The sequence below is a fragment of the Schistocerca piceifrons genome, chromosome X (assembly GCF_021461385.2).
Source record: "Schistocerca piceifrons isolate TAMUIC-IGC-003096 chromosome X, iqSchPice1.1, whole genome shotgun sequence".
Lineage (NCBI taxonomy): Eukaryota > Metazoa > Arthropoda > Insecta > Orthoptera > Acrididae > Schistocerca > Schistocerca piceifrons.
This window is the reverse complement of record NC_060149.1, coordinates 667,071,807-667,085,512: the sequence shown is the minus strand read 5'-3', so window position 1 is coordinate 667,085,512 and position 13,706 is coordinate 667,071,807. Positions and strand designations below refer to the sequence as shown.

The 13,706-nt window shown below is 41.2% G+C and overlaps 1 protein-coding gene across 1 annotated transcript; it reads left to right on the top strand.

Moving 5' to 3' along the window:
* The first annotated feature begins 12,057 nt into the window (after window positions 1-12,057).
* Window positions 12,058-13,038, top strand: LOC124722592. Its single transcript, XM_047247728.1, has 2 exons — window positions 12,058-12,591; window positions 12,679-13,038. The coding sequence occupies exons 1-2, from the start codon at window positions 12,058-12,060 to the stop codon at window positions 13,036-13,038; spliced, it is 894 nt and encodes a 297-aa protein (XP_047103684.1).
* Window positions 13,039-13,706: the final 668 nt, after the last annotated feature.

Genomic DNA, 13,706 nt, shown 5'->3' with positions numbered 1-13,706 from the left:
GTTTCTTTTTGTCTGTCCATTTACTTTCAGGCGTAAATTATTTTTCGCTTTCAGATATCTGGCCTCTCTTTTGGAAGAACACGTACTGCAAAATATCCAAGTCGTCATGGGAGATTTGCAGTGTAACACGGAAACATGAAATTCAGACCAAGAAGAAACAAAAACACAAAATTAACTGCTATTATATGAGATAGCGCGGAGAAAATAGGATAAGTGTTAGCAGATGACGACCCCCTCCACCGCTCCCACCTCTTCCCACCTTTGCAAACCAATCACCATCCCCACAGATACCAACGTCAAACCATTCCTGATTTATTTCCGAGCTACCTCGACCTTGACATCCTGTGCAATGAGCGGCCTGTTTCAATGTTCTCATTTGAAATTGCGGAACGTTTTGAATCTCTGTTCCACCCTGTTGCATTCTGTCAAGTGTGAATCAACCTGACACAAGTACACATCAAAATTGAGATATATACTCTGTAAAACACTGTGAACTCTACTTACCATTATATCGTTAATTAGCACTTACCATTCCATTCCTGTAGCATGTGCAAGAAAAACGAGTGCTTAAATCCCTGTGTGTGCATAGTAATTAGTTTAATCTTGACTTAGCAGTAGGCTACTTACAGGAGCGATGCGTAGTGGGTTATAAAATATTTCTGGGTTTCTCACTTAATATTGCTTCTTGAAACTTTTTGCATGGACTTTTGAGAGATAGTTGTCAAATTTCTTCAAGCGTCTGCCTGTTTATGTTTTTCAGCATCTCTGTGACGATAAGCCATAGGTCGAGCAAATCTGTGAACATAGGTGGTGTTCTTTTTTTGTATACCTTCAATGACCACTGATATTGTGTGGACACTATATCATGGGAGTTTGAGGTGGGGAGCGTTTTGAACTATGTTTGCATAATATACTGGTAGAGATCAGGCTTGAACTACCACTGCCCACCACAGCAAATTCTTTGTGTACTCCAATTTATTTTGTTTTGTGGATTGCTTGTTTTCTTTTCTTATTTTGAAGTGAGTGGAGAGACAAATCCTGGTGCATAAAGGGTTTCGAATGGGTCACTCAGTACAGCAAAAGGAATCAACAATCTCTCTGAGTTATGTCAGTTCTGCTTTCGTGGAAGCACAGAACGTGGATGTAGGCTGGCAGCCCTTCGAGGGGGAGGCGGGTGTATAATAGTCCTATTTGGTATGTGTGCCACACACGTGAGCAATATTTTAGAATGAGTAGCATGCGTGTTTCTAATATCTAGCACTCAGTTCCCAAATAGACATCTGAAAGGTATCTCACTGTATACCCAATTTCAGTTCTTTGTTTTTTTCCGTCTACAGGAAACAGTTTAGAATTTCTTTAAATTTCTCTTCCATATTCACATTAGAAATAAGAATAGGTTGTGTCACTTGTACAATTTTATTGCAAATAACCAGTGTTTATTCCAAATTGTCCTGTGCTCCCAATGTACTCTAAACATCATTCAGTTTTTAGTATGTATATTTTAACTCCATTTTTTAAAAAAGCTTGTCTTATGGGTCTAAGTAAAGAGTAATGGCTTATGTAGTAAGACACTGCAAAGAGTTAACATTTTAAAATTCTCAAAAGTACAACCCCTGAAAAGTATATTACAGCTTATACATTACCTATTATTTGCATTGTTAATTTTTGTAGTTTGATGATTTTTCACAAGAAAAAACAATGTTTCACCTGTATTTTAGCAATTTATAAAACATAGGCAAAAATGTGTGTTTTCATATTAATAATTACATAATGGGCAATGCAGTCTTTGTCGGTGAATTTCACTGATGAAATGCTCTTGGGTTATCAGCTGAGTTATGTAGTCATGTTGTTGCCACTTTTCGATGAACTTCCTCACCCACAGGTGATTTTTTTTCTCCTCCCTCTGATGGAGGAAGGCAAGCACATGGAGAGATTAATGATCTTTGGTGCCTTATAATAACTTACGTGATACTATGTGAACACATTTCATTTCTTCAGTGGGGTTTTCCTATTACTTTACTGAGTACTGTATCTGCTTTTTAGTTATCGCTTCTTATCATGTGGGGGGGGGGGAGGATTTCTGACCCAGGCATCTAGGGAAACCATCCGATAACCTCAGCAAGGATCTCTTAGCTCTATTCTTATTTCATTTCTTCTCTATGATTATTTTGTCCGTTTTGTGTTTAACTTCTGTTTCGTCTTGCTTTGCCTTTCTTTATTGCTTTTGGTTACTTTCTTCTCTTGTGTTTCGTTTACTGTTCGGTGTTTTATTTTGTCCTCATCTACGTCTATGGCATTTTTTGTCTGTGTATCAGTTGCTTTAAAGTAAGTTTTGATTATTTTCGTTGGATATGGGTATTTCGTTTTAGGCTATGTAAATTCTGTATAATTTTCTTTGAGTGCCAGTAGTGGAGTTATGGATATGTTTCTGTGGTATCCATTCATGCTTATTTTCGCTGTTAGTTTAAGTCATCTTGTCCTAATTGATTTTATTTTCGGATTTCTCTAAACCATTTTGTTGGTGGTCCTGGGGTTCATTTTTGTTTTTGTCGTAGTAGTATTCTTCTTCCTGTCGCAATTAGCTTTTGTGTGTTGATTTTGTTTGACATCCAAATTGGTGCGGTATATTCTAAGACAGGGTGGACAAAGCGTTTGTAGATGTACATAATGGCGTCTCTCTTTGCCACATTTGTTCTTTTTCTTAGTATTTGGATTAGGTATAATCTTACTTTCAGTGTGGTTATAATATCTTCAGTGTGCTGATTCCATCACATATATTTGTTAGGGTGATCCCAAGTATTCTGCGGTGTCTTTCGCTTGGATTATCTGTCCCCATAGCTTTTGTTTTGTGTCTTTTGGATTTTGCACCGAATTTCGTGATTTGTTGTGTTTACATATTTTTAATTGTGCTTACGTTGCGTTAGGTTTAATTTTCCATTTGCTGAGCCAGAGTTCAAGCTGGTTTAAATAGTCCCGAGGTTCTTGATAGATTTTATTTATCGTTTTCGTGCGTTATTAATAAGCTGTGTCATTGTGGAGTGTCTGGTGTGTAAAGGCTATACAGTAGGGCAAGATGATAGCTCCTTGTGGTATTCCTGCTACCAGTGTTAAGGTTTCAGATCCGGCCTCGTTGACGACCTTTTTGAAAGTGTCATGATTAAATCTGGTTCATTCTTTTACAGCTGCTGGACCGCAGAAACCTCTGTCGAGACCCCAACGGCCACAGCCAAGATTGCGAGAACAGTCGAGAAGCACATCATAAGAATCACTGTGTGCTTAACGGTTAAAGCCAAGAATACGCTGGGTTAGTCAAAGAACAATTAGGGCTATGGGCACAATGCGTTTACAGTATCAGTGGTGAGTGTGTAACGCAGTACATTAACCAGATACAGTGATACACCTCACAACACTGTGCAGCACATGTGAGAAGTGTTCATCTCGGTCAAACCACCATGTCTGCAGCAGCAGAACACAGCATCAATGAAAGCTACATACATTGCCAGGAAAAAAATTCACCCTTTCAAAGACTGTGATAAAAGGCAATAAGGTATAAAATCTGCACACTGAGCATGTAGTTTTAGTGGTTCATTTGTCATGGACATCAGTGATCAGATGACATTCATGAGGCCAGTCTGTGTGCACTCTGCTTTGGCTCTGCAGACATTAACGAAAGCAGTGGATCGTGCCACATTTACCTGCCCAAGCCTGCCTGCAGCCGACCTATACATTGTCTTGCCCGCACCACAGGTAGTCGAGCTCAACCGTACAGGGGACAGAGTGCGCAAGTTGCAATCCAGCATCGAGGCCAGCGGCTCGTTTGGGTACATGACCGATCCCAGGTGTTAACAGGATTCGGTGCAACAGGGAAGACACGAATGACTGGCTACACATGAGCGGATTTGCTTTCTGAATCGTCTATGTACCTTTGCGAAACTAGAAGGTTTGATATGCCAGGAACAGGGTGTTCTTAATCCTTTGTAAAGAAAAATAACTCCCAATATAAAATAATGGTGTAACATAGTAATGTGTAACACAGTGATGAACATAGTACCAGCAACTTATTACGCGTTTATACAATTAATCCTTTACTATTTCCTCTCCTTTCTAAAGCCTCCGCCTAGCTGGCCGCTTTTATGACACTTGATATCAAATTTTGTAGCTAGATTTTTATTATTTTTATCGTCCACAGTTGGAATATAGTCTATAAATGAAACTTCCTGGCAGATTAAAACTGTGTGCCCGACCGAGACTCAAACTCGGGACCTTTGCCTTTCGCAGGCAAGTGCTCTACCAACCGAGCTACCGAAGCACGACTCACGCCCGGTACTCACAGCTTTACTTCTGCCAGTACCTCGTCTCCTACCTTCCAAACTTTACAGAAGCTCTCCTGCGAACCTTGCAGAACTAGCACTCCTTTCTTTCAGGAGTGCTAGTTCTGCAAGGTTCGCAGGAGAGCTTCTGTAAAGTTTGGAAGGTAGGAGACGAGGTACTGGCAGAAGTAAAGCTGTGAGTACCAGGCGTGAGTCGTGCTTCGGTAGCTCAGTTGCTAGAGCACTTGCCCGCGAAAGGCAAAGGTCCCGAGTTCGAGTCTCGGTCGGGCACACAGTTTTAATCTGCCAGGAAGTTTCATATCAGCGCACACTCTGCTGCAGAGTGAAAATCTCATTCTAGTCCATAAATGTTTCAACAATCTCTTTGCGTTCTCAACTTTTAAAAATTCTTCTTTGTATAATATTTCTGGACCATTTTCCACAAGCAAGGTCTTCTGAAGTACAATTTTACAAGTTTCTAAAGTGGTCAGTGGTCCATTCCTTCACTATACTGGAAGCAACTAGAACTTGCTGTCCCATGAAAACCGCGGGAAAACTCGCGGAGTTTTTGAACGTTGCCTGGCCTGTAGCTACACAAATACGCAGGTGTGCACCCAACTATCGAGGCCACATTGGTTGTTCCGAAAATTGCAGCTGACAGCCTCGAAGTTGTGCCTCCACTAATGCACAGGCGAAGACTACAGGTCCAGACCAAAGTCCACTGAAAATATCTGTGGACCAACCTTAACATCCCCTTGTGTGTAGCCAGCTAGTGCAGCCTCATGCAGACAGTTCATCGCAAGACAGTGTGACCAGCCCCTTTTGGGTTATCATATTGCAGTAGAGTCTTGATAGTTCGAGTCTCGATAGTTCGAGTTTCCAATAGTCCGAGCCTCTTTAAAAAAATTGCAACGATCTACTTTCTTTTTTTTACTGACATGATAAATAATGAAAACATCATTGTAAAAGATAGATAGGGAGAGTACAGCACAGTGACAAAGCAGACAACAGTGCAATCAACACCGACGATTAGATCGCTGCCCTGTTGCACGAACATCTGTTGTCAGTATGGCACGAAATACGACTGCTGCCGGATGCTACCGATCAAACCTGGGGAGTTCATGCGCTGCTGTAGTTCCCAGTACCTGTACTGTACAGTGTTGTGTGTCGTTTTGTTTGTTGACTGTGTGTTCCGTTGTACACCTTACAATGATGAGTGCTGTAACAAAAAGGAGGAAATGTGTGCCTTTGCATCTAAAATTAGAAGCACTAAGACGACTTGACAAAGGATAAACAATAAAAAAACTTGCTCTAGAATATGGTGTCAGTGAGGTTACTGTTGGTGACTGGCAAAGAAACAGACTTAAATTGGCACAGTTTTCTTCACAGAAGTGCTCACACGAATCTCTCAGTCGAAGAAGTATAAAGAAGTCAGACTTCGAAAAAACAAATGAGGCATTGTTCATGTGGTTTACCCAACAGAGACAGAAGGGTGCTCCGATTTATGGCCCAATCTTGCAAGAAATAGCTTTGTTTTTCAGAAACCAGCTGCAGGAAGGAGATGACAATTTCGCCGCTAGTGTGGGCTGGCTCGACAAGTGGAAGAAGAGGTATGGAGTGTGTCAACTAGACATATGTGGAGAAAACCTCTCTGATGACGCTCAGGCCGTTTCAAAATTTATCGTCGAGTTTAAAAAAATCATAACTGACGAAAATTTGTCTAATGAACAAATATATAACTGTGACGAAACTGGGCTAAATTTTAAAATGTTACCAGTGAGAACACTTGCTTCTAGTGAAGAAAAAAGTGCTCCTGGACACAAAAAAAGCAAAGAGCGGCTCACAGTTGTTGCAGTTTCAAATGCAACTGGAAACCACAAAGTAAAACTAGTTGTGATTGGGAAGTCTGCCAAGCCAAGAGCACTCAAGAATGTATCCATCTCAGCTCTTCCGGTTGTGTATACAAATCAGAATAATGCCTGGATGAATCAGGAAATCTTCAAGAACTGGTTTTTCAACTCACTTGTACCTGACTGCAAGAATTTTTAAAAGAAAGGGGACTGCCATGCAATGCAATTTTGCTCATGGATAATGCGTCCTCTCATGACTGTTAAGTATTGCTGAATGGAGCTATGTCATATATTGTAACTAGCTGAAATTAGGAAAATAATAAACTTGCTTAAAAGCAAAAACTCACATGGAATTCATGGCATTTCCAGCAAAATACTAAAAGCTTGTTCTCAACAGATAAGTAAGATTCTCAGCCACCTGTGTAACAGCTCTCTGGAACAGGGCATTTTCCCTGATAGACTGAAATATGCTATTGTTATACCTTTGCATAAAAAGGGGGATAGATCTGATGTAAACAATTACCGTCCAATCTCCCTTCTAACAGATTTATCCAAAATTTTTGAGAAAGTAATGTATTCAAGAGTAGCTTCACATATCTGTAAAAATGAAGTACTAACAAAATGTCAGTTTGGTTTCCAGAAAGGTTTTTCAACAGAAAATGCCATATATGCCTTCACCAATCAAATTTTGAATGATCTGAATAACCGAACACCACCCATTGGGATTTTTTGTGATCTCTCAAAGGCTTTTGATTGTGTAAATCATGAAATTCTGCTAGACAAGCTCAAATATTGTGGCATGAGTGGGACAGTGCACAAATGGTTCATTTCGTACCTAACTGGACAAGTGCAGAAAGTTGAAATAGGCAGTTCTCATAAAATGCAAAGATCAGCACATTCCTCAAACTGGGGAACTATCAAGAATGGGGTTCCACAAGGGTCAGTCTTGGGTCCTTTGTTGTTCTTAATACACTCCTGGAAATTGAAATAAGAACACCGTGAATTCATTGTCCCAGGAAGGGGAAACTTTATTGACACATTCCTGGGGTCAGATACATCACATGATCACACTGACAGAACCACAGGCACATAGACACAGGCAACAGAGCATGCACAATGTCGGCACTAGTACAGTGTATATCCACCTTTCGCAGCAATGCAGGCTGCTATTCTCCCATGGAGACGATCGTAGAGATGCTGGATGTAGTCCTGTGGAACGGCTTGCCATGCCATTTCCACCTGGCGCCTCAGTTGGACCAGCGTTCGTGCTGGACGCGCAGACCGCGTGAGACGACGCTTCATCCAGTCCCAAACATGCTCAATGGGGGACAGATCCGGAGATCTTGCTGGCCAGGGTAGTTGACTTACACCTTCTAGAGTACGTTGGGTGGCACGGGATACATGCGGATGTGCATTGTCCTGTTGGAACAGCAAGTTCCCTTGCCGGTCTAGGGATGGTAGAACGATGGGTTCGATGACGGTTTGGATGTACCGTGCACTATTCAGTGTCCCCTCGACGATCACCAGTGGTGTACGGCCAGTGTAGGAGATCGCTCCCCACACCATGATGCCGGGTGTTGGCCCTGTGTGCCTCGGTCGTATGCAGTCCTGATTGTGGCGCTCACCTGCACGGCGCCAAACACGCATACGACCATCATTGGCACCAAGGCAGAAGCGACTCTCATCGCTGAAGACGACACGTCTCCATTCGTCCCTCCATTCACGCCTGTCGCGACACCACTGGAGGCGGGCTGCACGATGTTGGGGCGTGAGCGGAAGACAGCCTAACGGTGTGCGGGACCGTAGCCCAGCTTCATGGAGACGGTTGCGAATGGTCCTCGCCGATACCCCAGGAGCAAGAGTGTCCCTAATTTGCTGGGAAGTGGCGGTGCGGTCCCCTACGGCACTGCGTAGGATCCTACGGTCTTGGCGTGCATCCGTGCGTCGCTGCGGTCCGGTCCCAGGTCGACGGGCACGTGCACCTTCCGCCGACCACTGGCGACAACATCGATGTACTGTGGAGACCTCACGCCCCACGTGTTGAGCAATTCGGCGGTACGTCCACCCGGCCTCCCGCATGCCCACTATACGCCCTCGCTCAAAGTCCGTCAACTGCACATACGGTTCACGTCCACGCTGTCGCGGCATGCTACCAGTGTTAAAGACTGAGATGGAGCTCCGTATGCCACGGCAAACTGGCTGACACTGACGGCGGCGGTGCACAAATGCTGCGCAGCTAGCGCCATTCGACGGCCAACACCGCGGTTCCTGGTGTGTCCGCTGTGCCGTGCGTGTGATCATTGCTTGTACAGCCCTCTCGCAGTGTCCGGAGCAAGTATGGTGGGTCTGACACACCGGTGTCAATGTGTTCTTTTTTCCATTTCCAGGAGTGTATATATTAATGACTTGCCATTCTATATTCATGAATAGGCAAAGTTAGTTCTCTTTGCTGATGATACAAGTATAGTAATCACACCTGACAAACAAGAATTAACTGATGAAATTGTCAATACTGTCTTTCAGAAAATTACTAAGTGGTTCCTTGTAAACGGACTCTCACTGAATTTTGATAAGACACAGTACATACAGTTCCGTACAGTGATTGGTATGACGACATTAATAAATATAGACCTTAATCAGAAGCATATAGCTAAGGTAGAATATTCCAAATTTTTAGGTGTGTCCATTGATGAGAAATTAAATTGGAAGAAACACATTGATGATCTGCTGAAACGTTTGAGTTCAGCTACTTATGCAATAAGGGTCATTGCAAATTTTGGTGATAAACATCTTAGTAAATTAGCTTACTACGCCTATTTTCACTCATTGCTTTCATATGGTACCATATTTTGGGGTAATTCATCACTGAGGAATAAAGTATTTATTGCACAAAAGTGTGTAATCAGAATAATAGCTGGAGTCCACCCAAGATCATCCTGCAGACATTTATTTAAGGATCTAGGGATATTCACAGTAGCTTCTCAGTATATATACTCTCTTATGAAATTTGTTATTAACAACCAAACCCAATTCAAAAGTAATAGCAGTGTGCATAACTACAATACTAGGAGAAAGGATGATCTTTACTATTCAAGATTAAATCTAACTTTGGCACAGAAAGGGGTGAATTATACTGCCACTAAAGTCTTTGGTCACTTACCAAATAGTATCAAAAGTCTGGCAGATAACCAACAAGTATTTAAGAAGAAATTAAAAGAATTTCTGAATGACAACTCCTTCTACTCCATAGAGGAATTTTTAGATATACATTAAGAAAAAAAATAATTAAAAAAAATAAAAAATTTAAAAAAAACACAAAAAATAAAAAAGTTGTTATATTACCTTAAGTATGTTGTTAAATTAACTTAATTATGTCATGTATTGGAAAATTTGACTCGTTCCACATCATTACGAAATATCGTATTCATGATCCACGGAACTAGTATTAATCTAATCTAATCGAATCTAATCTAATCATCCAAGTGCAGGAGAACTGCAGTGCGATGGTATCCATGCCTTGTTTTTCATACCAAACGTTACCTGTCTCATTCAGCCCATGGATCAGGGCGTTCTGGAATGTCTAAAAAAAAATTATCGACGGCGATTGCTACAGTCAGTCCTGCATTCCGAAGACAACGAAAGCACTGTAGGAGCTTTGAAGAAAGTGACTTTGAAGAACGTCGTGTACTGGATTAGCGAATCTTGGGGCGAAATAAAGTCAGACACAATTTCTAAGTCATGGAGGAAAATTCTGCAGGAAAGTATACCAGACACAGAAACTGAAGATTTAGCAGATGAGGACGATCAACCATTGTGTAATTTAATCAGAAGATTGCCAGGGTGTGAAGAGGCAGAAGAGGTGGAAGTAGGCGAGTGGTTAAATTCGGACGAACAGTTGGAAGAGACAGACTCTTCTATAATTGACATGGTTAACATTCCATCGCAGTGTGAGAGTGATGAAGATGACGAGGCAGAGGCTGCGCCGATGATGAGTCACACCGATGGCTACGCTGCTCTCGAGGCCGCCATATGCTATGTGGAACAACAGCCTGAGGCGACACCAACTGACCTACTGGTTCTGAGACGGTGGCGTGACACACGAGGCATTATACGTAGCTATTTCAACTGGCACCGATATCTCATTGGTTGGCGGTGAGAGCCAATGAGACGTAGCTGCTTGTAGGTAGATCTTTGAACGCTTCGTATGATTTTCGCGGGACCCATCTTGGTGTGTGTGTTGATGTTGTGCTTTTCTTAATTCATCGTCGCAAGGTACACTATGGATAATGTTGAACGGACTCGTGGTGTGGCAGGCTTGTGTGACATGTGTGGAACAAATTTTAATACAAGAAAAAGCTTGTACCGACATATGAGGGTGAAGCATTGCAAGAATATTTATGTACAGCCTAGTAAAGAAATATGTAATATTTGCGACAAGTTGGTAACAGACGTAAACAAACACATGAAGAGACACAACTTTGCGTCTGGAAAGGTAGGAGGTAAGTCGTTTACCTCTCTGTCACCATATGAATGCTGCGTGAATCTTAATGTAACACAACTGCAAGCAGATGGCTGGTTCATAGTCAAGCGTGCTATATTGGCGAAAATGTTATGCAGATATTACCAGTATGATATCAGGGGGTGTGACCTTTCCTCTAAATTTTTAAAGTAGTTTCATGAAGCACAAATAACTTATTTTAGAAATTTTAGTAATGCAGGCCCTAGTTTCTCACTGCAGCTTCACTGTGTTGTTCCACATCCCTGAAGATTCTCCTTCATAATTGGCAGTATGAAACATGATGGATGAATAAGTGCATTAATTGTGCTTACACGTTCTTTTTCTGTTGCAGTACGCTATTAAGATATTAATCAAAAACCTGTTTTTTTTTGTTATTTAGATGACATGTACTGAGTGCAATACATTTAGATGCTCTCGGAGGCAAGAACTGATACACCATTTGGAGTGTGTTCACCAACAGAAAATGGAGTGCAAAGAAATGACATTTAATTCTGTGGAAGGTGAGAAAACAAAAGTATAGTTTATTATTTGTATTTGCCAGATAACTGGTGTTGTACACTGTTTGTATATGTAGGACTTTCCAGTGAGTTAATGATATGATTTAGTAATCATTAGTGTTCATGTTGGGTATCATTTATATAAATATAGGTAAGAAAGTATCATAGGGTAATCAGTGATTGGCAATATATCTTCTGCGTATAACTTAAACAACTCTAAACTGTCGGACTTATGAAGTTGTTTGCCCCAGCATGTTACATGTTTCTAAATCTTGGTGGTGGTGACAGGCTGATCTGTAGTGTAGCCCTAGGCTTAGTTTGTAATGTTGGCATAAAGCATTCTGACATTGATTGTATGTACATACCACAACCATTTTCAGATTCTATAACACATGAGTAGGAGAGACTGTCTCCATTACCATTATTTCTCAGGCACCTTGCTTATAATAATTATTAGAGAGCTGCTAATATGTTTTGACCTTACTCAGTGTTATCTTGTGTATTTCAATTAAATTATTTCCTCAGAATAACACACAAATGCTGTACTTAAGTTTTTATTTCTTATGCATTGTAATTTTGTTTTCAGAGTTCTCTCTGTGGAAGGAACAGATGGAAGCTGAAGAGAAGGTTTCCTTCATAAGATAAGACCAAGGGGAAAGCAGAAATGTGATTATTTGGTTTGCCACCATTCTGGATATGCTGGCAAAACAGCTTCAGGCAGAGGGTTAAGGGAACCTTCAATCAAAATTGGTGGCACCTGCCCTGCCTGTTTGGTAGTCAAAAATGTGTCATCTAACATGGTCAATGTCAAGTTCTACAGGACACACACAGGACACAGTCTCTCTGTGGGTAGCCTACATCTGACTACAGCTGACAGGGCAATGGTTGCTGAATTAATTGCACAAGGTGTTCCTGATACTACAATTTTGAAGAAAGTGAGAGAGAGCATTCAAGTTGGACTCTTCAGAAGAATTCATCTTTTAAGCAAACAAGATATTAGAAATATTAGGAAAGAATACAAGCTGGACGATAGTAGTGCACACCAAGATGATGCAACCAGTGTTGATCTGTGGGTGAGACAACAAGAGTGCCTAGGGAAAGATTCCCCGGTGATTTATTACAAAGCCCAAGGCACTGAGGATAATGGAAACAAATTATCAGAAAGTGACTTTATGATAGTCCTTATGAGTGAGTATCAGCAGAAAATGGCAAAAAAATTCTGTGCAGAAAAAGTTTTGATAGACAGCACACATGGCACTAATAGGTATAAATTTTATCTGACCACACTGTTGACTGTGGATGAATTTGGTGCTGGATGTCGAGTTTCTTATTGCCTCAGTACACATACTGACACAAGGTCCATGCAAGTTTTCTTTGAGCAGATTAAGAAATGTATTGGAAACATCAAAACAAAGGTAAGAAGACAGTTTCATTAGAGAATGTTTGATCCACTGCTTGCTGAAAATAACTATAGCATTAATATATGTGTTTTATTTTTATAGGTATTCATGTCTGATGACTGTGACAGCTACTGCAGTGCCTGGAGTGTAGTTATGGGCCATAGTGAACATAGGTTGTTATGTACCTGGCACGTTGATCGGGCATGGAGACGGAATATATGTGCAAAAGTAAATGGGAATACAATGCTGAAGAGTACAGTATACAAAGCTCTGAAAACTTTGCACTCACAGACAGATAGAGAGAAATTCTCAGAGTTGCTGGATGGCTTTCTTACTTGGTGTGCAGAGAAGGGAGGAACTGAAGAGTTTGGCAAGTACTTTAAAGATAGATATTCATGGAGGCCACATATGTGGGCATACAGCTACAGAATTGGACTTGGCCTTAATACAAATATGTTATGAGAAGCAAACCATAAAACTCTTAAATACTCATACTTACTGAAGAAAATAAATAACAGAGTAGATAAATGTATCCAGGCCCTGTTGCACAGAACGAGGGACTCACTTTTTCAAAGATTAATAAGGCTTTGTAAGGGGACAGAGAGAACTACACGCAGTGCTGAAATAAGTAAGAGTCACAGAAGAGGTTGTGGTATCAATAAGGAACTGATACACTGCGTTGAAGATGGCACATGGCATGTATATACCCTTTCTGATCGGCCCCCATATACTGTCACCTATACAGAGAACTCTTGCACTGCATGCCCATTGTCCTGTCCTGAGTGCAAGGTATGTATACTTATTTTCAACAGTTAAATTCCTAGGTGTAACAACCATTTGTGACAATTTAAGAGATGTTAATCCACATGTGTGTATAATGTATTATTTTGTATTTCTTTTCAGATCTGTATGCACAGTTATGTGTGTTCTTGCACAGACAATTTGATCAAGGGTAACCTCTGTGAACACATTCATGCAGTGTAAATCAACAAAGGAATTGTAAAGCTCCCTATGCAAGACAGGTGCTGCAGAGAGTCATCTGTGCAGGAGTTAACACAAATAGTTGCTCAGCAGACTTCAGCTGCTGGCAGCACTGTTGACTACCAAGTTGCTTTGGAAGACAGGCTCAT